Source organism: Balaenoptera acutorostrata, chromosome 6 (assembly GCF_949987535.1).
Source record: "Balaenoptera acutorostrata chromosome 6, mBalAcu1.1, whole genome shotgun sequence".
Taxonomy (NCBI): Eukaryota; Metazoa; Chordata; class Mammalia; order Artiodactyla; family Balaenopteridae; genus Balaenoptera; species Balaenoptera acutorostrata.
In genome coordinates, this window is record NC_080069.1 from 123,049,506 (window position 1) to 123,077,383 (window position 27,878).

General features: G+C 57.9%; 1 protein-coding gene and 1 non-coding gene across 4 annotated transcripts; one reads left to right on the forward strand and one right to left on the reverse strand.

The window, feature by feature from the left end:
• Nucleotides 1-3,485: 3,485 nt before the first annotated feature.
• Nucleotides 3,486-3,611, forward strand: LOC114235580 (U6atac minor spliceosomal RNA). Its single transcript, XR_003621728.1, has one exon. It is a non-coding gene; the product is annotated as a U6atac minor spliceosomal RNA (small nuclear RNA).
• A 5,479-nt stretch (nt 3,612-9,090) lies between these two features.
• Nucleotides 9,091-27,654, reverse strand: WDR5 (WD repeat domain 5). 3 transcript variants are annotated; one of them, XM_057548532.1, is made up of 16 exons: nt 27,515-27,654; nt 26,772-26,825; nt 26,023-26,155; nt 24,106-24,281; nt 23,301-23,409; nt 23,020-23,093; nt 22,255-22,344; nt 21,961-22,050; nt 21,744-21,827; nt 18,112-18,167; nt 14,265-14,311; nt 12,055-12,130; nt 11,401-11,434; nt 11,068-11,142; nt 10,458-10,545; nt 9,091-9,476 (listed from the first exon to the last, which is right to left on the reverse strand). In XM_057548532.1, the coding sequence occupies exons 4-16, from the start codon at nt 24,184-24,186 to the stop codon at nt 9,376-9,378; spliced, it is 1,005 nt and encodes a 334-aa protein (XP_057404515.1). In that variant the 5' UTR covers nt 24,187-24,281; nt 26,023-26,155; nt 26,772-26,825; nt 27,515-27,654; the 3' UTR covers nt 9,091-9,375. The 3 variants fall into 3 exon arrangements, with proteins under 3 accessions (XP_057404515.1, XP_057404514.1, XP_007194488.2); XM_057548531.1 differs by lacking the exon at nt 26,023-26,155; XM_007194426.3 differs by lacking the exons at nt 26,023-26,155; nt 26,772-26,825; nt 27,515-27,654 and adding an exon at nt 25,182-25,202.
• Between the last annotated feature and the right edge of the window lie 224 nt (nt 27,655-27,878).

Genomic DNA, 27,878 nt, shown 5'->3' on the forward strand with positions numbered 1-27,878 from the left:
GATGACTAAATGACCACCCCCCTCCAGCCCTCATTTTCACAAGCTCCATGGCCCCCCAGCAGGCTTTCCTTTAAAAGGGGGGTGGGGGAGGCTTCCCTGGTGGCACAGTGGTTGGGAATCCGCCTGCCAATGCAGGAGACTCGGGTTAGAGCCCTGGTCCGAGCCCTGGTCCAGGAAGATCCCACATGCTGCGGAGCAACTAAGCCCGTACGCCACAACTACTGAGCCTGTGCTCTAGAGCCCTTGAGCCACAACTACTGAGCCTGCGAGCCACAACTACTGAGCCCATGAGCCGCAACTACTGAGCCCCCGTGCCACAACGACTGAAGCCTGTGTGCCTAGAGCCCATGCTCCGCAACGAGAAGCCACCGCAATGAGAAGCCCCTGCACTACAACGAAGAGCAGCCCCCGCTCGCTGCAACTAGAGAAAGCCCGCGCACAGCAATGAAGACCCAACAAAGCCAAAAATAAATAAATAAATTTTTTTAAAGGGGGAGTGGAGAAGGACTCCGCAACTTGGTTCAACACAGAATTCCCCAAACAAGCTCCTTCTCTTTTTTCCATAGGGCACCTTCCCTTTTTTGCATAGTGGTCCCTGGAGCACACTTTGGGAGGGGCTGCTTCCCAGGCAGATGACAAGAGCGCCCCCTCCCCTGTTCCTGGGGTTGCCAAATTTAGCAAATGAAAATCCAGGACAATTTCAGAGAAACAATGAATACATTTCAGTATAAGCACGCCCCATAAAATATTTGAGGCATACTTACACTTTTAGTGCTCACTGTTTACCTGAGATTCCAATCTAACCAGGCGTCGGTATTTAATCTAGCATCTCCACCAGGACACTTGCAGGGAAAAGGCTCACACAGGCCTGGGGCTTCGCCAGGGCTGGAGGGGACCCCATACTTCGACCATCTGGGTCTGGGTCCTCCCCCCAATCACCCAGGAAACAACGGGCGGGGGTGCGCTCAGCAAGCCCCTCCTCTCCCTCAGCTTCTGCAAAACAGGCAGGTCAGCTGGGTGATCTCACCTTCTCTTACTTCTGGGACTTTTCTGGGTGTAGCCCCTGATCCCACGTGGGGGCCTTTAGGAACAACCCCTGGGGATGGTCTAGTGAGTTCCGTTCCCGGTGAACTCGGGTCCGATGATGATCGGGAGTCCTGGAGGCACCAGCAGGCGCCCGGAAAAGCAGCCTCAGTAAATGCAGCCCAGGAACCCACGTCTGCACCAGTCCTGGGAGGGAGCTGCTCCTCCCGGGTCCTTCCCGGCTGGTCCTCTCAACACTGCGAAGACCCTCTGGCCACCTTCCCTCACAGGCAGCCTCCACCTTATTCTGCAAATTCTTCCCCAGTCTGTGTCATCATCTTGAAGTCGCCTGGAAGGAGTGGAGTCACCCACTCTCCACCCAGAGCAAAGACAGGCCGTCAAGAGGGGGGCGGGAGGTGGGGGCCCAAAAGGCTTCGTGAATGCAGATTCCCAGGCCTGCCCCTAGACACCTCCCCCCAGGTTCAGACTCTGCCCAGGAATCTACATTTTAACACCAGGTGGTTTGGAGTCAGCCTAAAGCTTGAGAGGCCTGGTCTGGGGTTCCTGAGAAGCCAGCTGCCCCTTTGTTCCAAGCCAATGGGGACCAGGAGCTTGCAGACTCAAGGGAAGGGCAAGGCCCCATGTGGACTGTCGATGGGCAGGAGGTGACATTCTGGGGCCCCGGGACACTTTGGATGGACCCTCCCATGTGCCCAGACCAGAGGGTCCCAGGAGGCCCAAGGCAGAGGTGCTGTGCGCAGAAGTCCCGGCCGTGGAGCAGGACAGTTTGGCACAAGCAGACTCCCGGACCCTCACCCCGCAGCCCGGCTCTAACCCCTCTGCTGCCCCACTGGAGGTGTGATGGCCACGTCACCCAACCACTCTGGCTTGTGTCCTCAGCTATCAGGTGTGGGTGCTCATGGCACCAACCTCGTGGGGGAGGGGCGTGAAACGGGACGACGTTAGCGCAGGGCCACCGGGGCCTTGGCACGTAGTGCGTGCTGAGCACGGCCTGCAGCGTCTTGTCCTTAGTGAAGAGTTACACCCCCGCAGGTCTGGGACTAAGGAAGCCCGGCCGCTGGGACGGTGTGGGCAGCTGGACAGAGCAGTGACTGAGACAGGACCGATGCCCCTTGCAGCTGCCCACTGTACTGACCGGCTCCAGGGTGACACCCAGGCCCCGCGCTGCACCTGGGAGCGCCGCCACAGGGCAGGACAGGGCCTTGCCCAGAGCACACGCGCACCCACTCCCAGCAGTCCCCGGTGGCTGCCTGCCTGTCCCCTGGTCACGCCCTCGGCTCTTCTCTCCCACGATGCTCTGCAAACTGGGCAGAGCTCTCCCGTGCGCACTTGCTTAGCTCTCCACCTGTAACTAACCGGCTGATTGGAAACTTCTCAAAGGAGAACTGGATGGGGGGACACTGCTAGCCTCCTGCAGGCCGTGTCCACCCCAGCCGGCTCAGCGTCCCTTGGCTGGACCCACGGGCCACCCCTTCTGTCCACTGCCCTTCTGTGCTGTCTGTGCGCGCATACACGGTGTAGACGGGCGCGCTCGTGGACGCCTGGGCGTGCACGGACACTGTGGACACGCGGGCGTGTCTGCACACATATGCACATATGCTTATGCACACATGCACACGCACACACGCCTTTCTCAGCCCGCGCGGTTCATCGGAGGGTCGCCCCCGGCCGCACGCAGCCCAGCGCACACGCGCATCCGGCCGGGGAACCACGCGCCCGCAGCCGTGGGGAGGCGCCGCGTCACCGCCTTGGGCCGGGGCCGCATGGCCCCACGGCCCCACCGTCTACACTGCGGGGACGGCCAGCACCCGAAGCATCGGATTTAAATCTTAAAACTCTAGGGAAAGGACGGACAGTAAGAACAGAAACCGGCTCCGCGCAGACTCCGTCCCGCCCCAGGGTTCAAACCGTCGGCTCAAATAGGGCGCGGAGCGGGCTATGAGCATGCGCGGAAGACGAGCGGCGTAGGCTGGGAGCATGCGCAGACCGCGCCCCGGCTCCCGCCGCACCCACAGTTCCAAGCGCAGGGCCGCGTCCGGATGTCCGTGGAGCGGCTCTTCCTTCCTCGTCCTCTGATTCGCTACCAACCACTTCCATTTCCGCAGAAAGTTCCGAGCCATTTCCGCGAGGCGTGTCGCTGTAGGAAGTGCGCACCAACCCTGTTTTGTTTCCGGGGGAATCTATTTTCCTGAGGGACGCTCGGACTTCCGGGTATTTCTCTCAGCCTATGATTGGCTGGTTTTATGAATATATTAGAACACTAGAAAGAAGTTTTTTCATCGCGCTAAAATAATATAGCGACTTAGAAAGGACTTAGTCGCGCTCCCCGTTGGATGCGACTGCTTTCACCAACGTGTCTGAAGCGTGAACCCGAAGTCGCCGTAAGCGAAAGGAGCCGCGTGCGCGGGGCCTTTAAATAGCGAGTGCGCGAAAGCTAAGGCGTGTTGTATGAAAGGAGAGAAGGTTAGCACTCCCCTTGACAAGGATGGAAGAGGCCTTCGGGTCTAACAACACGCATACGGTTAAGGCATTGCCACTTACTTCGTGGCATCTAACCACTGTTTTTCGTTGTGCGGACACGAGGGCGTGTGGTGCACGGGGGTGCATCGCTACACAATGTGTGCTGCACGTGTCCACACTGACACGTGGGCGTGACGCGCGCGGGTCATAGGCGGGGGTGCGACACAGGGGTCTGTGATACACGGCTGTGTGATACATGTGTGTGCCGCGTGGACAAACACCCGTGCGACTCTACTTTCAAGGCTCTTTGAGATGCTTGGCTTTTTTTTTTTTAACATCTTTATTGGAGTAGAATTGCTTTACACTGGTGTGTTAGTTTCTGCTGTATTAACAAAGTGAATCAGCTATACATATACATATGTTCCCATATCTCCTCCCTCTTGCGTCTCCCTCCCACCCTCCCTATCCCACCCTTCTAGGTGGTCACAAAGCACCGAGCTGATCTCTCTGTGCTATGTGGCTGCTTCCCACTAGCTAGCTATTTTACATGTGGTAGTGTATATATGTCCATGCCACTCGCTCACTTCGTCCCAGCTTACCCTTCCCCTCTCCGTGTCCTCAAGTCCATTCTCTACGTCTGCGTCTTTATTCCTGTCCTGTCCCTAGGTTCTTCAGAACCTTTTTTTTTTTAATTCAATATATATGTGTTAGCATATGGTATTTGTTTTTCTCTTTCTGACTGACTTCACTCTGTAGGACAGACTCTAGGTCCATCCACCTCACTACAAATAACTCAATTTCATTTCTTTTTATGGCTGAGTAATATTCCATTGTATATATGTGCCACATCTTCTTCATCCATTCATCTGTCGATGGACATTTAGGTTGCTTCCATGTCCTGGCTATTGTAAATAGTGCTGCAATGAACACTGTGGTACATGACTCTTTGAATTATGGTTTTCTCAGGGTATACGCCCAGTAGTGGGATTGCTGGGTGGTAGGTAGTTCTATTTTTAGTTTTTTTGTGTGTTTTTTTTAAGGAACCTCCATACTGTTTTTAGTTTTTTAAGGAACCTCCATACTGTTCTCCATAGTGGCTGTATCAATTTACATTCCCACCAACAGTGCAAGAGGGTTCCCTTTTCCCCACACCTTCTCCAGCATTTACTGTTTGTAGATTTTTTTTTTTCATGTGGTAAATTACAGTGATTTATTTTTGAATGTTGAACCAATCTTACATTCCTTGGCTAACCCCCAATTGGTGGTGATTTATTATACTTTCTACACAGTGCTGGATTCAATTTGCTAATATTTGGCTAAGATTTTTTTTTTAAACATCTTTATTGAAGTATAATTGCCTTACAATAGTGTGTTAGCTTCTGCTTTATAACAAAGTGAATCAGTTATACATATACAATATGTTCCCATTTCTCTTCCCTCTTGCATCTCCCTCCCTCCCACCCTCCCCATCCCACCCCTCTAGGTGGTCACAAAGCACCGAGCTGATCTCCCTGTGCTATGCGGCTGCTTCCCACTAGTTATCTATTTTACATTTGGTAGTGTATATATGTCCATGACACTCTCTTACCCTGTCACATCTCACCCCACCCCCTCCCCATATCCTCAAGTCCATTCTCTAGTAGGTCTGTGTCTTTATTCCCGTCTTGCCACTAGGTTCTTCATGGCCTTTTTTTTTTTTTTCCCCTTAGATTCCGTATATATGTGTTAGCATACTGTATTTGTTTTTCTCTTTCTGACTTACTTCACTCTGTATGACAGACTCTAACTCCATCCACCTCATTACAAATACCTCCATTTCATTTCTTGTTTGTAGATTTTTTGATGATGGCCATTCTGACCAGTGTGAGGTGATACCTCATTGTAGTTTTTTTTTTTTTAGAAATTCACGTTCTTTTATTTATTTATTTATGTATTTTATTTATGACTGTGTTGAGTCTTCGTTTCTGTGCGAGGGCTTTCTCTAGTTGTGGCAAGTGGGGACCACTCTTCATCGCGGTGCGCGGGCCTCTCACCGTTGCGGCCTCTCTTGGTGCGGAGCACAGGCTCCAGACGCGCAGGCTCAGTAATTGTGGCTCACGGGCCCAGTTGCTCCGTGGCATGTGGGATCTTCCCAGACCAGGGCTCGAACCCGTGTCCCCTGCATTGGCAGGCAGATTCTCAACCACTGCGCCACCAGGGAAGCCCCCTCATTGTAGTTTTGATTTGCATTTCTCTAATGATTAGTGATGTTGAGCATCCTTTCATGTGTTTGTTGGCAATCTGTATATCTTCTTTGGAGAAATGTCTGTTTAGGTCTTCTGCCCATTTTTGGATTGGGTTGTTTGTTTTTTTGATATTGAGCTGCATGAGCTGCTTGTATATTTTGGAGATTAATCCTTTGTCAGTTGCTTCGTTTGCAAATGTTTTCTCCCATTCTGAGGGTTTTCTTTTCATCTTGTTTATGGTTTCCTTTGCTGTGCAAAAGCTTTTAAGTTTCATTAGGTCCCATTTGTTTATTTTTATTTCCATTTCTCTAGGAAGTGGGTCAAAAAGCATCTTGCTGTGATTGATGTCATGGAGTGTTCTTCCTGTGTCTTCCTCTGAGAGTTTTATAGTGTCTGGCCTTACATTTAGGTCTTTAATGAGATGCTTGGCATTTTTCATCATAAAAAGTGGATCACAGCTTTCTTGTATTGGCATCTTTGCACCTGGGGCAGGTGTGCCTTCACCTCCTCATCCCCAGCCACAGGGTCGGGGGCAGGGCCGGGGAGCGGACATCAGGACACCCAGGTGGCTTCCACTTCCTGTCAGTGTGTCTCAGCGTGGGAGCAGGAGTGGGGCAGGGGAGGTTAGGCAGGTGACCTGGTGGTCAGACCAGGTCCCGCAGGTGGCTGAGGTCTGAGGCCTTGGTGGCTTCAAAGTTTCCATGTGCGTCTCTTCAGCATCACGGACATTCGGGGGACAAATAGTAATTGAGCAGCCATCCTCTGTGGGATGACCAGGTAGGAGAGGACCCCAGCCCCAGGAGCTCACATCCTGGACCATTCCAGAGCCTTAGCGGACAAATCCAAAGCAGACGACCTCTGTGGGGTGAGCAGAGAAGGTGGGAGTGGTCAGGGAAGGCAAGGCCAAAGATGCCCTGAACCAGGTTCCCCCTTTATGTCCAGAGCACAAACTGCTGTGAGTTTTAAATGCAGGGCTCATTTAAGGACCCAGTTAAAATGATGGTCAAATTAAATAGAAGCAACCTGACCAACGATTTAAACAGAGAGGGGTGGCGGTCGGTCCACTCTGGCTCTCAGGAAACGGGGAGACGGGAAGGTGGTCGGCAGCCCCTTGGAGGTGCAGGCAGCAAACCCGGACCTGGACACCTAGGGGACAAGTGACCCAGTCTCCACAGAGATGCCGAGGGAGAAACGGGGGAACCTGGAGGTTCAAGAAGGAAACACAGGCGGGGGCTTTGCTGGGGCCCGGTTCACACCAAGCTTGTGTACGTGTGCGCGGGTGTATACGTACGTATGTGTATATGTACCTGTGTGTACATACGTAGGCACATACACTTTACGATATTAAGACGACTAGGGAAACCTGGACACTAGATATTTGATTAAAGAATTCATATTTTAGGTGTGAAAACGGTACTGGGGTAATGCTTTTGGAGAATTATCTTTTAGAGATACCATGAATTCACTGCTTAAATTATAAAACATTTGGGATTTATACTAAAATAACCAGGGAGGGATGCCTGAAACAAGACGTTAAAAGTTTTTGAAATTAGATGATCGAATACAGGGATTTTCTCCACTTTTACGTACGTTTGAAATGTTCTACAATAAAGTTTTTGTTTTTAATATAATAGAAGATATTCCCCAAAATGTTAGTGGTAAGAGGCATCTGGGTGATTTATTATCGTTGCTTTTTTTTTTCCTACTGTTGATAATTAGCACAAATATAGAATCGTCATAGTAAGAAAATGGCATTTTTTAAAGACCAAGAACCTTCCGCTAGCGCACGTGGCACTGCAGAGCCTGCGCAGCAAGAAGCACCGCCTCGGGGTCCGCCTCCCACTCCGGAAGCCGCTACACGGAAAGAAAGGTAAACAGTTCTCGCGGGGACACAGTTACAAGACAGGAAATTCTTTATTTTCAAAAAGAGAATATTTTTACATAAATCTACAACAGAGAATTCAAATGTAGAAAAAATAAACTATATTCAAGGACACGGAACTCTACACGCATGCCCCTCCCTCCGGGGCGAGTCCGACACCGGAACCAACAAAACCCAAAGAACCTCAAGGTCTCCGAAATCCCGAGGCCAGCCAGGCCTCTGCCACCGACGCGGGGGCCTCAGCGTCCCCCGTGCGGACGCTGCAGACACGGGGGTCCTTTCACCGGAGCAACTCGCTCCTACGACAGCCAGCGTCCGCATGGCTTCTTCCCACGTCGGGGTGGGGGGAACGGCGGGAGGCTCGTTTCCAGGTGCCGGTGCGACTGTCCTCTCTGGGCCACAGCGGCCGCTGGGGGGTGGGCTACCGCTCCCCCATCTGCAGGGACCCCCGGAGCCCAAGGATTGGCCCCGCCGCCCAGCACCAGGCAGGGGACGCGCCTCCCCCGCAAAGGTCTCGGGGCCGCAGGCGGGATCGGAACCCCAGGGTGGCCTGGCTGCAGGGAGGGGTCCCCGTGGACGGCAGCGGCTCCGCGACAACACTGCCCTGCAGTCCGGTGCGCCCCACACTCCACTCCCGCCGGCAGGAAGAGGCCCCTGACCCAGCGAGCAGAGCCGCTGGGTGGGCGAGGAGGGCGGATGGCAGCCAGCTCCCTGCGAGGGGCCGGCTCCCAAGCCCGTGGGTCCCGCGGTTGGCGGCGGGGGCGGGCACCAGCCTGTGCGCCCCAGACCCGGGCGCCCACACCCCCGCCCTCGCCAGCGTCCGCCACGGTCCATAGGACGACATCACGGGCTCCCCGGCCCCATCCCAACTAGGGCCGCCACCTCCTTCCCGCGGCCCCACATCTACACGCCATGAGCCTGCAGGGACGGCTGACTCGCCCTCTGCGGCCCCGGACCCCGCGTGGACGAGGAAAGAGTGGGCACGTCACTCGGGGGACCTGTCTCGTGAGAAAAATCCTTTCAACCTCCTGCCAACTGTGAGACTTCCTAGAAGAGCCACATGGAGGAAAGCTTGGCGTGAGAACTCGGCTGCCGCACGCGCACACGACCCTACCTTCGTTACAGCCCGCGGCGCTGCCTGTCGTGTGACCACCCGTGGGACAAACGGAAGCCCTGAGTGTGGTCGCCACGCCAACAGCACGGGGCAACGACCCCAAAACACAGAAGGCTTCTACCCGGACATCAGCGCACACCACTCTGCACTTCCCAGAAAGACTCAGGACACGTGGCCACTGCTACAGGCAGGACGGTGTCGCCAGAGCATCTGATGAGCACGGACAGGGGCAACCCCCGAGTTCGGGCGGGCCAGGCTGGCGGCCAGAAGCCGAGGCAGCAACGGGTCACAGCGCTGGCACTGGGTAATAAAATCGCATAAACGGTACAGAACAGTTACTGGAAAAACACACAACTCGTGGTAAATTGAACTTCACCTTTTTGTAATAAAAAATTAAAAATTTCTGTTGACTCTCTTTGAACACAATACAAACTAGGAACTCTTCCCCAACGGTGAGAGAGGAATTGGCGAGAAACTTCACCAGCAACTTCTAGAACCCTCCAGTGGGAGACACGCCCCAGCCAAGTCGTCTTCAGGCGGCTCAGGCCCAGGCCCCTCCGGTCCCCGGGCCTGGACCACGGGAGCCCCTCCGAGAGCCGCGCTCTCGCCAGTCCGGGTGGGCTTCCCGACACTCCCTCCGCACGGCGGGCCTAGCAGTCACTCTTCCAGAGCTTGATGGTCTTGTCGTTCTCCAGGGCGGCCGAAGCAATGATGTTCTCGGTCGGGTGACAGGCCGTCGAGATGACGACATCTGGAAATGGACAGCCGACAACAGTGCCTTCCTTGGACCTGGCCCCTCCCCACAGGGCCCCGCCCGCGGTGCACTCAGCACACAGAGCCCAGGGCCCGAGCGGAAGACAGCAGGGGCACCCAGCCCAGAACCCAGCCCGGAGGCTGGGGCGCCGCATGGGCGGGGGGCACAGCTGGGGGGGCCGCTGTGGGTCTCACGGTGTCAGCACTGCGCCCTCTGCACCTGGACCAGAGCCCGGGGCTGCCCCCCTGCACCAGCGCTGGGCCCCAGGGCGCCCCGAGGGGCCAACTCTGCGAGTCCACCAGGGCAGGGACGGCAGATGCCGCGAGCTGCCACTTGGGGTCGGTCCGGTTAATGCGTTTGTAGCTTTTAAATAAAATGAACCCCAGAATCTTCTCTCTGGCCTGAGTGGCTTCAAATGAGCCTCTGAGCGTCCTGCCCGCACAGCAGAGAAGCAGAAGCAACAGGCCGACGATGGAGGCCGAAGGCCGGTGCCGGCCTCCAGGGTCAGGCCCTGCTCCCGGGCAGAGCTGCCTTCTTACGGAAGAGGGCGTCACTCTGATCTGATTCTCAAAGGGCTCAACACCACTCTCCGCTGAGCACGGGGGAAGAGCGGCGGCCTGGAGGGCAGAGCCCCGGAGAGGAGCCAGAGCAGCCGGAGTGGACGGCGGGCGTCCCCGCTCCCTGCACCATCTCCACGCAGGACAGGCCACAGCGCCCGCGTGGACTTTGGGGCCGGGCAGCCCAGCCGACAGGAAGAAGAGGTTAAATAAAGGCTGTGGCCTCGGGATGTGGCCTCAGCCTGCGGGAGCCAGGACCAGACCACCCCCCCGAAAGCAGCCCCACAACGGGCAGCGTCCCCCAGTCACCCGCGGGCGAGGAGAGGCGGCGGAGCAGGTGGCCCAAGGTGCCCACACGCGCTGGGTCAGGTTTCCCGGGGCACCAGGCGCAGGAGGGCAGCGGCACAGACGCCGAGCTCACCTGTGTGGCCCTGAAGCTTCTGTACAATCTCCTTGGTCTGCAGGTTCCAGATGTAGACCAGGTTGTCCTCCGAGCCCGACACAATCCACTGGTCGCAGATGAGGGGGGAGAAAGCGGGGTCAGGGCGCACATGTGGACGGACAGTACCCTGCACCCCACGGCACACCCGCCCCCGTGTGGGCCCTGAGCCCCTGCCCTCCTCCCGTCCAGAGCCTGATGCACGGCCCGCCACGCGCCTCGAGGCGCTCTGGGACAGAAGCTGTTTTCTCAACTCAATCGCCATGTTTGACGTTTGCCATCAGTCGCGGCTCAGCTGCTGGTCACCATCAGCTCCTTAGTCTGAGTCTGAGGGTTGGGCGAGGGCCGCCCGCAAGGAACCAGAACCCACCGGGGACCAACTCCCAGGAGGCCTCAGCGTGACAACGGAGCCTGGGGGCCCCAAGCAGGCGGGACAGGACATCCCCAAACAATTGAGAGTCACCAGCACTTTGTGTGGCGTGACTTCATTTTGGTTAAAAAACAGGAAACTCCTATTTGTTTTGTGGCTGAGAGTACAAGGCCTGTCTCAAGAAGGGGCCGGGAGCAGCTCCTGAGCTGGGAGACGACTTACCTTCCCTCCAGTGACGGAGAAATTAGCAAATATGCAGTACTTCTCATTCTTGTGGCCCGTGTACGTCTTCAGGCACTGAAACGGCCAGGGGATGTCTGCTCAGTCACGACCGCCCTGCATCCCAGGTGATGCCCCCGTCCAGGCACCTTACAGCCGACTGGACGGCTCTGAAGAGCACCGTGACCCCCACCGCACAACCCGCCCAGGCAAGCTTTAACCTGAGTCGTCAGGCAACGTGCACCAAACCAACGCGACAGAGTCGCTTTCTGGGCCCCTCTGGCCACAGCCCAGGACCCTGCACGACCCCTCCGCGAGCCCATGCCCGCCGCTCACCTTGCCTTTGCTGTAGTCCCAGAGCTTCAGCGTGCTGCAAGGCAGAGGGGGCGGGTCAGTGCGCTCCCCCGCGGCCGCCCCACCCCCTCCGGGTGCAGGTGCCCCGCACGGCGTCCAGGGACCGTGAGGACATCCGAGCAGAGTGTGGGACCTCCAGGCATTTGTGGGTCAAGGACACTTTTCTAAAGGAAGCTACTCAGTGTCCCTAAGCCAGTAAGGGGTCCTCGCTGCTGCCAGAAAGGGACAGGAGAAGCCCCGTCCAGGGCAGTCCTTCCTCCTCCCATGGGGCCGACCCTGCAAGCCCACCTGAGGGCAGCCCACGGTGCACAGGAGGCCGAGCGCCAGCCACCTCCCAGGAGGGCGGCCGATGGCCGGTGACATCTGCCCAGAAGCTTGTCGGGGGAGAAACAGGGTGCCCGGGCAGAACGGGGAGCACCTCGAGGCCACCGTGCCTGCCACCACCCGACAGGACGGGCCACAGTGACCACGGAGCCAACAACCTGAGATCCAGCCCCTGCACAGACGGGCCCTCCCAGCGTGGCACCCACGTCCGGAGCCCAGCCCCAGCGGGGTGAATCCTCTTTCACGCTGGGAGTCCGGCCCTGGGGGGCGGCGGGCCTGGCCGCACACCACGCCGGGGATGGAAGCACTCACTTGTCCAAGGTCGCGGCCAGGATGTACTTGCCGTTCGGAGAAAACTTCACAAACGACACGGGAGGGTTGTCATCGTCTGCACGGAGCACAGAGACGGCTGCCAGCGGGGCACTGGCTCTGCCGGGAAGGGGGGCTCCCTCACCGCCACCTGCGCTGACACCGCCCCTCGCGGGCGTCCCCCAGGGCCGGCCACCTCCCTCACCCACTGCTCGAGCCAGCGTGAGAGCCAGTTCTCCCAGTGACCCCGTGACACGAGGACTTCAGGAGCGAAGGCCCTGCAGCCAGTCGGCCTCGGGATCGCCTTCCTCACGGGAGGGAGTTTGCAAACACCCAGCTAAACCGAGAAACTATCCCCCCGAGAACGCAGTGGCTCGGGTGGGCGCTCCGGTTGCGTGGTTATAGTGGAAGGCGTGTCATTTCTCCCTGGAAAGCACCCTGGCGACGTCACAGCACACCCTTGCTCCCGACACTCGGGGTCAGAGCGCACGCCCCGGGTGGCCCTGGGAAGGCGGGCCAGAGGCCCCGGCACCCCCTCAGCCGCTGGCACGGGAGCGCGCGCCCTGGTGGGGGCCGGCGTGGCCACGCACCCCGAGCACCAGGCAGGGAGCGGCACGCGCATCACCACCTCGGGAGGCCCAGGCCTGCCCCCCGCGCACCGGGGCCTCTGCTCCCTCCGACTGGTCCCAGACACTGAGAATGCCCACGAGAAGCAGGCGGGGGCCAGCCGGCCGCTGGGCCACACGGAAGGCCGTCCCCCCAGCTCGGACGACGGGAGGCAGTGCCCAGAGGTCTAACCGGGCTCCGACGGCGAAGCACAGCGGGGCTGGCCCGCCAATGGCCCGAGGTTCTAACGCCCCAGACCCGAGGTTAGAAGCGGGACTGGACTCCGCTCCCCACCACCCCTCCTGTCCCGGCCCCAGACCGCTCGCTGCTGCTGGCTGTCAACCTCTCTGGCCTCGGCTTCCCGCCCAGCGGCGGGGCGGCTGCAGGGACTGCCCGTGCTCGGCCGACTGGACACGAGGACACTTCCCGCCGGGCGGAGGTGGCCGCCCAGGCCTCGGGGGGGAAGACAGCGCGACAGACACGGGGTGATGCCGCGGTCGGGGGAAGGACGCGCGTCAGAAGGGTGGCCCCCCTCGCAGAGCAAGAAAACCACAGAGGCCGCTGTGTCCCTCCCCGGTTCTTCTGCTGAAGCCCTAGCCCGCACCTCGGAGACAGCGCCCTGGAGGCGGGTTAAGTTAAAATAAGGCGGGGGGCGGGGGGGCGTCCCTGTCAGAGCAGGAGGTGGGGACAGCAGGAGCCCACGCAGCAGACGACCATGCGAGCACACGCTGAGAAGGCCAAGGAGCGGCCTCGGGAGAAGCCGGCCCGGCCCAGCCCTGACCTTGGACGTCCAGCCTCCGGGGAGTGGGGACGGGTCTCTGCTACTGAAGCCGCGCAGCCCGCGGTATCCTGTCACGCTGGTCCCAGCGCACTCTCACAGCCACGCGTGTTCCCAGGACAGCCGGGGGCAGGAGGCTCAGGTAGGCGCCCCGCCCTGGCGGCCCTGCCTGCTCAACAGGTCTTTGCGACACTGCAAAGACCTTCCCGCGGAGTCAGTGACCCGACCCCTCCAGGGCTCCATCCCTCCCCGTCGCCTTCCCAGGCCCGAGGCCACCCTCTGGCCACACACCCCCCACCCCCGGCAGCACCAGCTGTTGCCCAGAACACGCTGTCCTTCCACTCCGTGCCGCCCTCCCCTCCTCCCCAAGGCACAGCCCAGCCCCATGTGCAGAGACCTCGGGGCCCCTTGCCCGCATCCTCCCCGCCCACCTCTGCACCCCCAGCAGACAGGGCTCACTGAGGGCAGGGGCTCGACCCCATCTGCTCAAGGAATGACCCAAGCGGAGGGTCCCCAAGGCCGGGGAGGAAGACAAGGGTCTGCTGAGCGCGGGCAGAGTCCGAGGGTCTCGCGGGTCCTTCAGAGGACACCGCCGGGCAGCGCCACGCAGGGCCAGAAGGCAGAGCCAATCAGGAAGGAGCGGGTGGGAGACGGAGCCGGTCAGGAGAGGAGGAGCCCTCCCAGAGGAAGCAGGTCCGGCAGGGAGAAAGGGAGGCTCCAGAGAACCACAGACGGAGGGTAGGAAGCGTGGGAGACGCTGCCACGGCCAACCCGGCAGACTGTCCCTTGGGACATGGCCCCCCTGCAGGCAAGAGCCGGCAGTACTCACCGATCAGTGTCTTCAGGCACTGGCCCGAGGCGGTGTCCCAGATCCGACTGCAAAGCAATGAGCACAGCAGGTGACTACAAGCGGCTTCCTACATTCCACGGCTCTCAATGCAGACGTTTCAGGACCAATCCACAGCCAGTCCTATCTCGTTTTTCCAGTCATCGTTCACAACCACTCCCTTGAGTCCTAGGGACCAGAATGGGTGCGGCACGTGCAGACTGCACGCCTGCGCTCTTGCTGCCTCCACCACAAGCAGCGTGCTCAGCGCGACAGGTGGGACAGCCAAGGAGGGAAACTGGCCCTCTCTGCACACCCACGGCCGTGAGGCCAACAGCCCAACCTGTGTCCCTGCAGGGCTCTCCACGCGCAAACACACCAAGCACACGGTCCCTGGGGCAGAGTGTTTTTTTATAAAAAACAGGATATCGTAGGCACTTTTCTGGACGTCCTCTAGTTCAGGAGCAAGCGAACCCACTCAAAGAGCCGCTAGTCCCCAATGGGACATGCCAGGTATCCCGTCACTGCAATCTCAGTGTCTCTGTGATTTCTGCCAACACAACACCCTGTTTTGGGAACCATGGCAGTGTACTCATGCGGATGCTTCCGGAGCACAGATGCCCAGCGATAGGGGCGGGCGTTGGGTCGAGGGCACGCGGGTTTTACAGGTAATGGGAATGCAAGGGTTATCGCCCAAGCGTTCACTCTGTCCCACCTGCAGCCCTTCTGAGCCAATCCCGCCCTGGGGGCCGCAGTAACGGTGTCTCGGGTTTTAACACCCAGAAACAGCACTCCTCACCTCCCTGTTCGTTTTCTTAATTCTACTGGCAGAGAACTCAGTTTACACTTCTCTAAGAATTTTAAATTCATTTTATCTAGTTGGAGGGGTTCTAAATCGAACCGCTTACAGCGTATCAGCCCAGGAGACGGGCGTTCCCCACCGCCAGAATAAGGACGTGCCTGGTCCCCCGTCCCCCCCTCTTTGCTTTGCGTCCCTCTGGTTACATTTTACCATTTCCTGCACACAGGCCCTGCTCTCTTGTTAATCACATCCTAAGTGCCCCAATGCTTTTGTGACTCTTACGGGGGAACTTGTTCTCATCCACTAACTGGCAGCTCCCAGGGTAGCGAAAAACTGTCAATTTGCAGACAGTGACCTCACCAAATGCTTGTCCGTGTTTTGTAACTAGCAGGCTTGGTGGCTCAGAGCCTGGGTTCCAGAGCCCGAGGTGTGCTCCGGACCCTGGCTCTGTCGCTGACCAGCCGGGGGATGGCGGGCAGAGGCTTATCCCTGCCTCAGCTTCCCAACCGAGGATAGGGGATGGCGACCATCCAGGACCCGAGTCACAGGACGGTTACGAGGCTTAAATGAGTCCCTATTTGTAAAGTACAAATACGTGATTTTTAAGTTTTAAAAAACATACAAATGTACCACCTACAAAGAGATAAGTCTCCATCCAGTTTTGACACAATTACTTTATCTTCTTATCACGTTAGCTAGAAATTCCAAATAGCAACAAATGCTGAAGGAGATGGGCATGACTTTTGCCCGATTTCAGTAGAAATGGATTTAGCACGTTACCACTTACTATAAACGTGATTATTAAGTTTCTGTTAAACAGTCTGTGATATCGGCCTATTTTGCTAGAGTTTTTATTAGGAATGGCTGCTGGATTTTATCAGGTGCCTACCTGACTTATTCCGGTAAGAAATTATATGGATCTTTGCCTCCAATTTCTTGGTATAATTATTAGATTATCAGTTTCCTATTGGTTGGTACATTACTACAATCGTCTCATGACTCAAAAACCCACTTGGTCACGACATACTATTTTTCCACACACTGTGGACTCAGTCTGTAACATTTTCCTGGGGATTGTGACCTCAAGATTCACTAGTGGAGTGTCCTCCGTGGTTTTCTTTTTTGGACTAGCAATCAAGCTAGGGGAGGTAGGTCATGCTGGACCGAGAAATGAACCAGGGGGCTCCCCATCTTGTCCTGTGGTCCAGTTCCAACAGCCTTAGAAGTTTCTGTTATTTAACTCATTTCCAGTGTGAAATCATAGGGCCCATACAGTTTTCAGACCTTTAATCACTTTTTCCAGTCTCTGCCGTGGTGACCCCCTTCCTCAATTTAGGAAGATGAATTAATCCCTGTCTCAACATCCTGCTCAGAGGTGGGCCAGGCATGCTCCTGCTCGTCCCTCATCCCCCGAAACGGCTCTTTTCCACCCCCTTTATATTTTTTATTTTTTGGCCACGCCTCGCGCCTTGGATATCAGCTTCCCAACCAGGGATTGAACCCGGGCCACGGCAGTGGAAGCGCATAGTCCTACCCACTGGACCGCCAGGGAATCCCCATCCCCTAACTCTGTCTTGCACTTTTTTGCTCTTTTTCCTTACTTAGGCTTATAAAGGCTAACCACTTTATTGGCCTTATTAAGAATACAGCTTATTTAAATTTTCCTGTCATTTTCCCCTTTCTCCACCTTTTAACTTTACAACTTTCCTCTCCTCTTACTTTTTTTGGCATGCTTTTTTTCCCCCCTAATTTCTTTGGAACGCTTTTAGAGGCAGTCCACGAGCAATTCTGAGAATGTGCCACATGCTTAAGAAAACTCGCATTTCTGTTTACAGGACACGCTTTACTCCTCACAGGTAGCAAATACACAGCCTGTGGCATCGTTCAGCCCTGCTAAGTCCCAAGCCCCCTGCTGTCAGAGTCAAAGCAGCATGTTGAACTCACTCACAAACATTTCAGCTCCCTGTATTTCTAGTTTCTCCAAGGCAGCTTTGGGCTGCCGTGGGGCCTGGTGCCTGAGCTTTCTCAGCCTTCCCGTCAGCTCTACCTGGTTCATTTCTGTCACCATCTCCCTGGCTGATACTCTGTCTCTGCTTCACATCTGCCCGACCCCACTTGCCCATCCTTCTTTTCCGAGCCTTGACTCATCACTTTGTCTTAGGTGTGTTTCTTGAAAACAACAAGAGTCAGAAGGGCTTTTAACCCAAACCTGACAGCCTTTCTTGAGGGTGTTCAGCCAGCCCCGCCACGGTAGCACCCGGTAAGTACCCTGAGCTTCGTTTCTTCCATGGTATTTTTACACGTATCACTTATGTTACTCGAGTTTCTCTATTTTATTTTCGCTAAATGTAGACAAATTTCTAGCCACACTGTCTTTCTCCCGCGTAGCTGGGAAGTCCTTCTCGGGCCATCGGTCCGGCCGGTGGCTGCTGCCGCCCCGTCCCCTCCCCAGGTTCCCCTCCCCGGTAACCAGGTGAGCTGTGACGCGCAACCCTCCAAGCCCAGATACCTCCTAATGCTTTATACCCACATGTGCCGAGTTAAATTTAAAACGTTTATTTCCGCATCTTCCCTCGTGTGTCTTAAAGAATCCAGAAGGCACTTACACTACCAGCGCCAAGGCCAGGAGCGTGATCCGCTTAGACCGGATGTTCTGCAGGAGACGGTGCCCCCACCGCCCTTCCTCCTCACCCTCCGTGATGGGACCTGTTTGCATCCACCTGCTCAGGACCCTGACGGCCCCGACGGGACACTCTCGGATGTTCACGTCAGCACACCTCTCCTCCACCTCCCCACCAGCGCCACGAGCTTGGGACGCGCACCCTTCAGGGTCCACGGGGAGCCACGTCCAGGACAGCAGCGCCTCCCCATGTCTCTGGCTGGGGCCTCCTGACGACAGGAGCCCACTCTCCCGGCCACGCTCACCGCCACCCCGCCTGCCCAAGCCCCTCGAGGCAGAGGCTTCCGCCGGACGCCCAGAGGCACAACGGTGCAAGGGGAGCCCGTTAAACGCTTGCTGACTCAACGAAGTAAAGTTCTTTCACTTACCAGAGACCATCGTAGCTACTTGAAACTATCAAGGATCCATCACGATTAAAATGAACCTGGGGATGAAGGAGCGGGAGGGGAGAAAAGAAACTTACTTTCAGAGCATCAACACAGACTGCGCCTCACCTGGACGGCCTTCTGTTCACCGACCCCCGACAAAGGGACACATACCCTGCTGCATTCTGAGCAAGCTTTAAATTCTGATTTCCCAAGGATTCTAACGTAGACCACAAGCAACGTGGATAAAACGGTCATTTTTACCTGATGTCTCAAGCAACCGTCAGTTTATTTCACGACGGAAGACTGAACCATAAAAAGAAAACCAACCCTGAAACAGGTCTTGAGTATTTAAATCACTTACTACAAGACGCACCACTGAAGAGTAACAAACTCGACCAACCCAGACCCGCTGGCTCCGCGGAGAGGCCCCGCTGCCCAGAGCATGTCTGTGGACCCGCACGGCCGTGGGGGCAGCAGGACCAGGGCTTCCCCGACTTCCATCCAACAAGGCAGAAAAGTCAGGAGAAGGACGCCCACTTATTCAGAAGCTCCGGAGCTTTCCCGCCCACGTAACCCTGCCTGCTGAGCACCCCAGAATCAGAAGACGGCCAGGTTACTGCTCCGAGGGCCGGACACCAACCCCTGGGACACTCGAGCTTTGCAGACAGGGCAGGAACGAGATCCAGGCTGCTCCAAACTCTGTGCCTGGGAAGAGGTGCGATGTCCAGATCAGGTGCCGGGCCCAGAAGCCGACCTGCGATATTTCCACACCAGTGATTTTATCTGAATGCCTAACTCTGCCCACTACAGAGAGGCGAGATACACATTCTGATAAAGAAATGGCAACCTGACCAGTCCCTTCCTCCTAAGTGGTCTGCCTTTGGGTTTGTCCTCTTTCTTTTGTCCAACTCAATCTCAGCGTACACAGAAGGAATCGCGACGTCAGAAGTGAGAGTTCATCATAAATTCCCCTCGTTTTCATTTGAGTCCTGGGCGGGAAAAGCCTTTTTACAACACACCCCCCCGCTGGAACGCCCTCTTTCCTGCTAATGTTGTGTGATGCCTGTCCCATGGGGGGGTCGCGCCCGGGTCAACCTCTCGGGGACGGGGCTGGGGCCGCCCGCCTGCCGCCACGGTTCAGACCAGCGTCCGGTCCTCACACCACTGACGCACGGTTCACACGCTCCTCTGCTAAGGGCTGCCCCGTGTAGCAGCTCCCCGCCCTTGACTCACGAGATGCCAGCAGCATCCCCAGGGGACAAACCCCCGTGCACCAGAAGCACCTGGAGGGCTCGTCAAAGCCCAGCGCCAGGCCCCGAGAATCTGCACGTCTGGCACACGCCCCGCAGAGGCTGGTCCGGGGGCCACGCTTGGAGAACTGCTGTCCAGACTGTCGAGGGGCCCATGATGGAGCCATGTGTGCCGTTTCAACTGCTTCGCCGCTGTGGCAGGGGAGTAACGGGCGAAACAAACCTGACAGGTTTTTACTTAACCCAATGTACCTGAAATACTATTTCAACACGTAACCAACGCTAAAAGTTATAAACGAGACACTTTTTCTTTCCGTCGCACTGAATCTTCGGAAGCTGGAAGCCTACGTGTTGCCCCCTCCTGCATGTCTCAGCCTGCGGTGCTACCGCGTGTGGCTGGCGGTCGCCGCGTGGGTGGCATGGCCCGGGAAGAGCCGCTGTCCCTGTCCTCGTCCTGCTCCCCCGGCGGTGCTGACGGAGCCCCCCCCGCCCCCCCGCTCAACCTGAGCTACGTGCTCGTCAGCCTCCCAAAGCCGTGTTCTCTAAAACTCACAGCAGCGGATCTCATCACACGCATCCCTCTGAACCTGCAAACTATGATCTGATCGAAGCCCCTTCGCTGGGTGATGACGAGCTGACAGGGCCCCAAAGCCTGCACCACCAGGGCCGCGCTCCGCTCTGTTCCAGCCATGTCCGGACAGCACCGCCGGCACACGCTGGCAGACCAGCGCGCGGGTGTGAGGCAAGACGGCCAGAAAGTCAGCGCTACCCAGAAGGAATGGGGGGGCGAGACAGACCCCAGCGGGGACGCCAAGTCTCGACTCAGACGGACAGCCGCTCTGAGCTCTCTGGAGGTGACACCTGCAGACGCACCGAGGAGGGAGAGAGTGGGCAAGTGAGGCAAACGCACAGGCCAGCGGCTGCGGAGAGGGGGCGGGATGGATGAAGGGGACAGCAGGGGCTTCAGGAAAGCACTGACACGGGGGAGTCCAGGCAGGCAGGGGGACAGCAGCTGGACTCAAGGGGGCGGAAGACCGCAGGAAGCCCACGCACCCCGAGGGCTCTGATCCAGGACTGGCCTCGCGAAGGCTGACCGCTCGCAGACCCGGAGCTCCCCCGACACCTGCCCACAGACGCTGTGGCACAAGCGTGCAAGGCTGTTCAACAGACGTGCCCTGCCCTTCTCTCCATAAAGTGCACGTCACAAGCCAGCGTCCATGGGGGGACGACAGAGAGTGTCGACCACCTGCAGGCACAGAGCCGGAAGGTGCCCGAGACCTTTCCGCGGTGGGCGAGCTGGAGCGGGACACCGCTGTCCTGTAGCACCACCGCCATCCAACAAGAGGGGGCGGGCTGGAAAACACGTACTTAAAAACCCAAAACACCCAGACGGTAGCTGCCAGCTGCGCGCAGTTGCCTCTGAGGATGGGAGCTCAGGAGACTCTGATTTGCTACGCGCTACGTTGCCTTTTGCCTTTTTAAAAATAAGCACACGTTACTTTTGTAAGAAGCAAAGACTTTAAAAATCCTACCATCGTCTGCGATCAGAGCCCCACCCCTGACCACTGCAACACAGACAGAACACTTTCAACTCATGGCCCTCACTCCGACTGTTTCTTGGTTACTTCACATGTGCCCATTTGCGGCCTGTCTGGAAGCCAGCTTGGCTCAGACCGGGCCCCCAGCGCGGAGGACAGAGGAGTGACGGCACAGGCTCAGGAGGGCCCAGAGCCCAGACCGCAGGGGCGCCTGCCCCGCAGCCGCAGGCACCGGCCGTGACCCAGGGCCAGCACCGCGCCAGGCAGCTTCGACCCGCACACGGTACGCGTCCCACAAGGGGTCAGGGCTCTGCCCGCGGCCTCCGCTGGACAAAGGCCTTCCAAGGCTGAAGTCACTCACCTCCACAATTCTAGAACCTGAGGACCATCTGCTCGGTAACAGCGAACAAGCTGTTTGTATGTGATCCCTTCCACTTTTCAAAATGCAAACTTGGCTAAGAAACCACTTTGGGCTCTTTGCTGACAAAGAAATACTTTGGCCGTCTGTAAATGGAGCCGTTTATGACACGCGTGTAGTTTAACCCCTGCCTGTCCATCCTGTACACTGGCGGCAGCCTCGGCCCGCGCGTGTAGCACGCTCGCGGGGCCCCACCTTCCCACCGCCTCACCCACGGCTGGGCCGCCGGACACCGGGGCCCTCCGCCCACCCGCCCACCCAAAGGTGGTTCCACGCTGCCCCCGCGCTGCCCCCGCCTGTGCCGTAAGCCTCCGTGCGGGACGCCTCCCGCCCCGCCTCCCACGGGCACGGACCCGGAGCCCAGTCTCCGCTCGCGGCCCTGCTGTCGGGCGAGTGCCGCCCACTGGCTGGGCGGGGGGGACTCACGGCTGAGACGGGGTCCGAGTGCGCGGGCAAGGTCTTGAGGCACTTCCCCGTCTTCACGTCCCATATCCTCACGCTTTCGTCAAACTGGAGACAGAGGGGCAGGTGGCAGTGGTTCGCCAGGGTGACGGAGGGGACAGACTCCCTGGCCCCCGAGCCCCCAGAGCAGCCCAGGACAGCCCCCCGCTCACCCCCGCCCCTGGGGAGGCCCCAAACTCACAGAGCCCGAGACGATGAGGTTGGACTGGGGATTGAAGTTACAGCAAAAGACGTAATTGCTGTGTCCCTTCAGGGTTTTCAGACACTTTCCCTGAGAGGAAGTATTGTGAGACTAAGTCATTCCCAGTGGTTATTTCTTCAAATATCGGCCGTCAGGCTAAACCCACCAGCACCTGACCCGCCACAGCTGTAAAGCCCCTCTGACGACAAGCACAGCTGCTCCCCAAATGCAGTCCCACCCCAAGCCCCTTCCCCAAACGCACACGCTTCCCAAGGGGGGGCCCGTGCGGCTTACCGAACTCACGTCCCATATCTTCAGGGTTTTGTCATCTGAGGCAGAAACAAGGAGGTTAGAATCTGAGGACCAGGCCACATCAGATATTCCCTGGGGGAGGAAACACACAGTCACTATCTCAGCAAAATGGGATTAGCCAGCAAAAGTCAAATCCTCAACGTCCAACTGAACATAACTAAGCAAGTCACTCCCTCTATTCGTGCTGACCATACGGACTGAACCCGCAGGCCGGGCCCAGAAGCCTGTTCTCGGTGGCTCTGCCAGGCCTCACAGTTGGGCAGAAACTCATCTGCGGAAGTCAAAACTATTTGCTTGAAAAACAAGAGGTGGACCTCCCTGATGGTGCAGTGGTTGAGAATCCGCCTGCCAATGCAGGGGACACGGGTTCGAGCCCTGGTCCGGGAAGATCCCACGTGCCGTGGAGCAGCTGAGCCCGTGAGCCACAACTACTGAGCCCGTGTGCCACAACTACTGAAGCACGCACGCCTAGAGCCCCTGCTCCGCAACAAGAGAAGCCACTGCAATAAGCCCGCGCACCGCAACGAAGAGTAGCCCCCGCTCGCCGCAACTAGAGAAAGCCCACACACAGCAGTGAAAACCCAATGCAGCCAAAAATTAATTAATTAATTAATTTTTTAAAAAACCAAGAGGCAAGTAACCACCCCAAAAACTGGGGGCAGGGAGGTTCAATCTTAACCTGACACGCCCGGGAGATGGGCCCCAACCCACGTCCAGCAGCAACTTCTGCCCAGGGTTGAGACCTACCAGCTTGTGACCGGAGATGGTTTTCTCAAATTTCCCATCGTATGCTCCCCAAATCTTAATGAGTTTATCTGCAGCTGAAAGAAAGGAATGAAAAGCAACCGAGCTCTCCAGTCATGCAGGGGCCAAAATCTGGGCTGCCCACAGCACAGGCCTCCCCCAGGGAGCCGTGGTCCTCGGCACCCACCCCCAGGCCGCCCCCCTGGCCCGGGCCCGTCCCTTCAGAGTCACAGCCGGCATGGGCACATCGAGGGGACACGCAGGGAGGCCCCAGGGGCACCTACACGAACTCGCCAGCCACTCCCCGTTCGGGCTGAACTTCACGGAGGACACAGCTTTCGTGTGGCCGGCCAGGGTGAACTTCAGAGCATAGTTTGGTTTAACAGGTGTGGGCTGTTAAAGAGAGAGTACTAGTCAGCGAAAAGTAACCACCACTGTCCAAACCCACTGATGGCCAGTGTGCAGCTGGCGCCCAGGCCGAATTTCACGCTCACACCTACCCTGTGACAGCGCTTCCCAGAGCTCTCGTCCAGCAGGGTGCACCCGCCTAAACCCGGGCTCCGCGTGTCCCCTCACAAGCCCTGCCTCTCCTGAAGCCCCCGTCACCCAGGCTGCCCTCCAGGCAGTCCCCTGCCGGTGCAGCTGGAAGCCCCGGCAGCCCCAGCCCTGCTTCGGCAGCCCACCTACCCAAGGTCAGGCTCCCCGACGCACACCTGAAGGCCTGCGCCCTTGGTGAGGGGCCCGCCTGCCGCCTGCGGTCTACAGGACGGGTTTGCACACCGCCCTCCGCAGGGAACTGTGCGGCCAGGGGCGAGGTGCTGAACAAGAGGCGTTTCCCGGGTCCCACACAGACTCTTACGATCAAGACCAAGGATGTGTACTGCTGGTGAAGCCCCCTCCCCAGGTGACAGGTTGGGAATCCCCGACACGGCCCACTATCAGCACTGGTTGGGAATGTGGTTTGGAGTAAAAACTGGCAATATTTAAGTGGGGGGCGGGGAGGGGAACAGAGTTCCAGGCTTGAAATATTTCCGAGGGTCTCCCAGCCTTCGTGCCCTGGCGGTTCCCCAGGAGCCCTCAGGGACGCACCTTGCTCTGCGTGGCTGATGACGATGGGGTGGGCTGTGCTCGGGCGGCCTCGGCCTCGGGCTTCTTCTCCTCGGTTGCCATGGCTCTGCAGCCCACCAGGCAGGGCGACGCGGGTGGAGAGTTCACAGTTCCGACTGGAGGACGCACAGTGGCAAGGGCTGCCTGCTAATCCAAACCTACAGTGGGGGGCCGAGGACAACAGACAAGCCACACTTCAAAAATTAATTTCTAGGAAAAAGAATTTAAAAAATCTGACCACCTCACTGAGCCCTGTAGCAGGTGCCGTTCCAAACTAAGCGTCCTCTGCACGTAACTCCTCGCTAGCCCTCTGCAGGTAACTCCTCACTAGTCCTCTGCACGTAACTCCTCGCTAGTCCTTTGCATGTAACTCCTCGCTAGTCCTTTGCAGGTTCTGTGCTGCTCTCGTCCCTTCTGTCATCAGATCCAAGACCCACCTTCAGGGCTGCTTCCTATTTTGTCACCCGCACATCTGAAACGCAGCACAGCCCAGGCAGACAAAACTAATTCTCTTCAAAGAGCCCTTGATGCATTTAAAAAAAAAAAACCAAATCAACCAAAGACTTCTTGTCAGGAAACAAACACGCCAAATTACAGGAGACTGAGCTACAGGGTGTAGAAGTTTGGGAACTCATCCAAATCCTTAAATGCATCCCAAGTGATGCAAAAGTGCTACCAGGGCTTCCCTGGTGGCGCAGTGGTTAAGAATCCGCCTGCCAATGCGGGGGACACAGGTTCGAGCCCTGGTCCTGGTCCGGGAAGATCCCACATGCCGCGGAGCGACTAAGCTCGTGCTCCACAACTACTGAGCCTGAGCTCTAGAGCCCGCGAGCCACAACTACTGAGCCCACATGCCACAGCTACTGAAGCCTGCACGCTTAGAGCCTGTGCTCCGCAACAAGAGAAGCCACGACAATGAGAAACCCGCGCACTGCAACGAAGAGTAGCCCCCGCTCGCCACAACTAGAGAAAGCCTATGCATAACAACAAAGACCCAACACAGCCAAAAATAAATTAATTAATTAATTAATTTTTTTAAAAAAAAAAGTGCTACCAACCACGTTTGAAAACACAAGAACAGGCCCCAGTGGTCCACACCTTCCGGGACTCCAAGGTCACCACGTGTAGGCTGCAGACACAAGGCTGCTTCCAATACGCTAACAGCCGAGAGGCTCTCCGTCCCTGGTGAAGCAACGACAAGACACAGCCGGAGAGCACAGACTGGAGCCAGCCCTGCCTGCTGGAGTCGCCAGCGCTAGCCTTCCTAGAAGCAACCTGAAGTACGCAAGGACACTCTGCAAGCAAACTCACTGCAGAGGAGGGAAAGAGACTGCAGCTCAATTAGGTTTCGGCATGAAAACGGGAACCCCTCAAATGCTGCATGGTAAGAAACTGGTTTCCTCTATCACAGGAATAGACTCCGCGACTTGGACACGTGGCACAGAAGCACACCAGGTGACCCTGAAACGAGGGAAGGCGCCTTTCCAGAAGAGAGCCACCAAGACATCCTGCAAGCATCACTGGCCAGCCAACTCCCGGAAGCTGGAGCCACCGTTAATCCAGGGCGTTCACACCTTGTAAATTCTAGCTCGGAGCTCAAAACTGGAAGCTTGCACAAGCTCCTTGACACACCAAGGCGGAACGGAAGCCATCAAAAAGAGCACATCCCGAAGTCTTCATCCAAGAGGAGGGGAGCGAAATCACAACGCAACACAGCTGCGCAGTGCACCCGTGAGGCCACAGCCGGTTACCTGCAGCGAGGATCCCGGCCCAGGAATGGATCCGGCAGCGCGCAAAGCCCAAGCAGTAGGGTGGGGGAGGGGAGGGGCAGGTCAATAAAGCTGCCGGGGTGGGGGCAAAGTGCTAGCACAAAGCTGGTGCTCAGGAAACGTTGCCTACCTGGTGATTATCTTTAGCGCAAGCAGGCCGTGCCAATTAACCCAAGTGCTGCCTTCCCCTGGGTGGGCTGGACAAGTGGGGGGAAAGGAGCCAAGGACGAGAGCTGGATGGTCTGTTTCACAGAACCTAGCATCTGAGAAAGGCAGACCACAACTAGGGCTGAGAGGAGGGAAGCCCAGGGCCCGTCCAACCTAAACACCAGTGGGCACTGAAGAGGCTCCATCTGGGGTGGAAAGGGCAGCCCAGAGGCCTGAGCAGCTCCTCCTAGAGTAAGAATCAAGACCCACCAGGAGGTGTGGTGTGACTCCCGCAAACTTGCTGCCCTCAGGTGAGGAGCAGGCGATACATACGATAGGTGGTCTTACAGAAACGGTGCCCAACCCCTCCCAGCTCAACCCCTGCCCAACACTTCGGCCAGCAAAACATTAACGCACAGAACATCAACACAAAAATTCAGCAAACTTTTAGAAATACAACCTCTCGGCTCAAGGTTTGGAGCCGGCCTCCAGATCGCTTGCTACCTGCTCCCTCTTGGCACCTAGGGGAGCCTCACCACCCAAGGCTGAGCGTCCGAACTTCTTCGGAGTGCTCTCCCGGACTGCTGGTAAAATGCAAACTACTCGACTCCACCCCAGAGACTGGGCCCCTGGATGTGGGAAGACGGGCGGTAACGAGGCCCACTGAGAACGAGGGAACCCGGCTCTCCGCACCCCACCTGGGTTCTCAGACACGCGGGCGTTCTGGCTTACCTCTCCGCCTCCTACGGGGCCGAGCCAACCTCAGAGGCAGTGTCGACAGCGGACCTGGGCGGGTAGAAACAGGGTGAGAGGACTACCAAGGAGCATCTTCCACATCCCCCAAAATGGCTCTCGCAGGCCGGACTGGAAGGGGTCTGAGACTCCACAGCAAGAGCGTGGTGGTCTCTCCCTTCATGCCGGCAGCCCCGCACCCCTGGGGCCCCGGGTTCGCGCGGGGGGAGATGGGGCCTGGCTGCCCCCGGCTGGGGGTGAGCAGCAGGTTAGGGTGAGAGCGCCTCTGCAGCAGAGAAGAGCAGACAGCGCGCCACATCCAGGCACTGGATGTCTCAGTGGCTCAGGGGTCTTTCTCTGGAGGCAAAGGGGGGACGCACGCCGGCTGCAGGAGGAAATCGCAGTCCCGGGGCCGGGGGCTTGTCACCTGACCGCTGGGAGTGGGAGAAGCCGGGGGTCCCCGGGGCTCGGCGGTCCGTGCGGGTCCGTTTGGGGCGGGTTCGGGTCAGGGGAGGGGGCCGCCGGGGCCCGGGCGGTTGGCGGGGAGGAGGGGCGCAGAGCGGGCGCCCGGAGGCGAGGCGGCGGGCGCGGGGCTTCTGCGCCGGGAGGCCCGGCGGGGCTGAACCGGCGCCGGGCCGGGCCCGCCGGAACACGTGCGGCGGCGGGCGGCGCGGGGGGCGCCAGCGTCGGCCCCGGTCCCGCGCCCCCGGGGCGTGCCTACCGGCCGGGCGGTCCCCACTTACCTGCCGGGCGGTTGGGGGACGGGGGCGGGCGCTCAAGGCTTCGCGTCGGTAGCCGCCTGGGCGGGAGCCGGGCCGAGCTCAACTAGGCGGTGCGGGGAGCAACAGTGCGCATGCGCGTGCGCGCGGGGCGGGGGCTGCCGGGGCGGGGCAAACGCACAAAGCCGGCCTCTCGGAGGGCAGCTACGGGGAGCGGAGAGGAGCAGAAGGCCTCGACCTGGCTCAACGCCTTAAAGGGACAGTGTGCCGCCCGTGCCTCCTGCTTACAGGCGTTAACCCAAAAGGTGGCCGGTTCCGGCCCTTCTCCTGCACTTTCTGAAAACTGAATTAGGAAGAAGATACCTACAGGAAATGCTCATGTGCCCCT

Coding starts and splice junctions, on each gene's coding strand:
- WDR5 (XM_057548531.1), bottom strand. CDS start 24,186: ATGGCAACCGAGGAGAAGAAGCCCGAGGCCGAGGCCGCCCGAGCACAG. Junction 22,051..22,254: donor AGATATGGGACGTGAGTTCG/GTAAGCCGCACG, acceptor ACTTCCTCTCAG/GGAAAGTGTCTGAAAACCCT. Junction 11,435..12,054: donor CTGGCCGCGACCTTGGACAA/GTGAGTGCTTCC, acceptor TCTGCCTTGCAG/CACGCTGAAGCTCTGGGACT.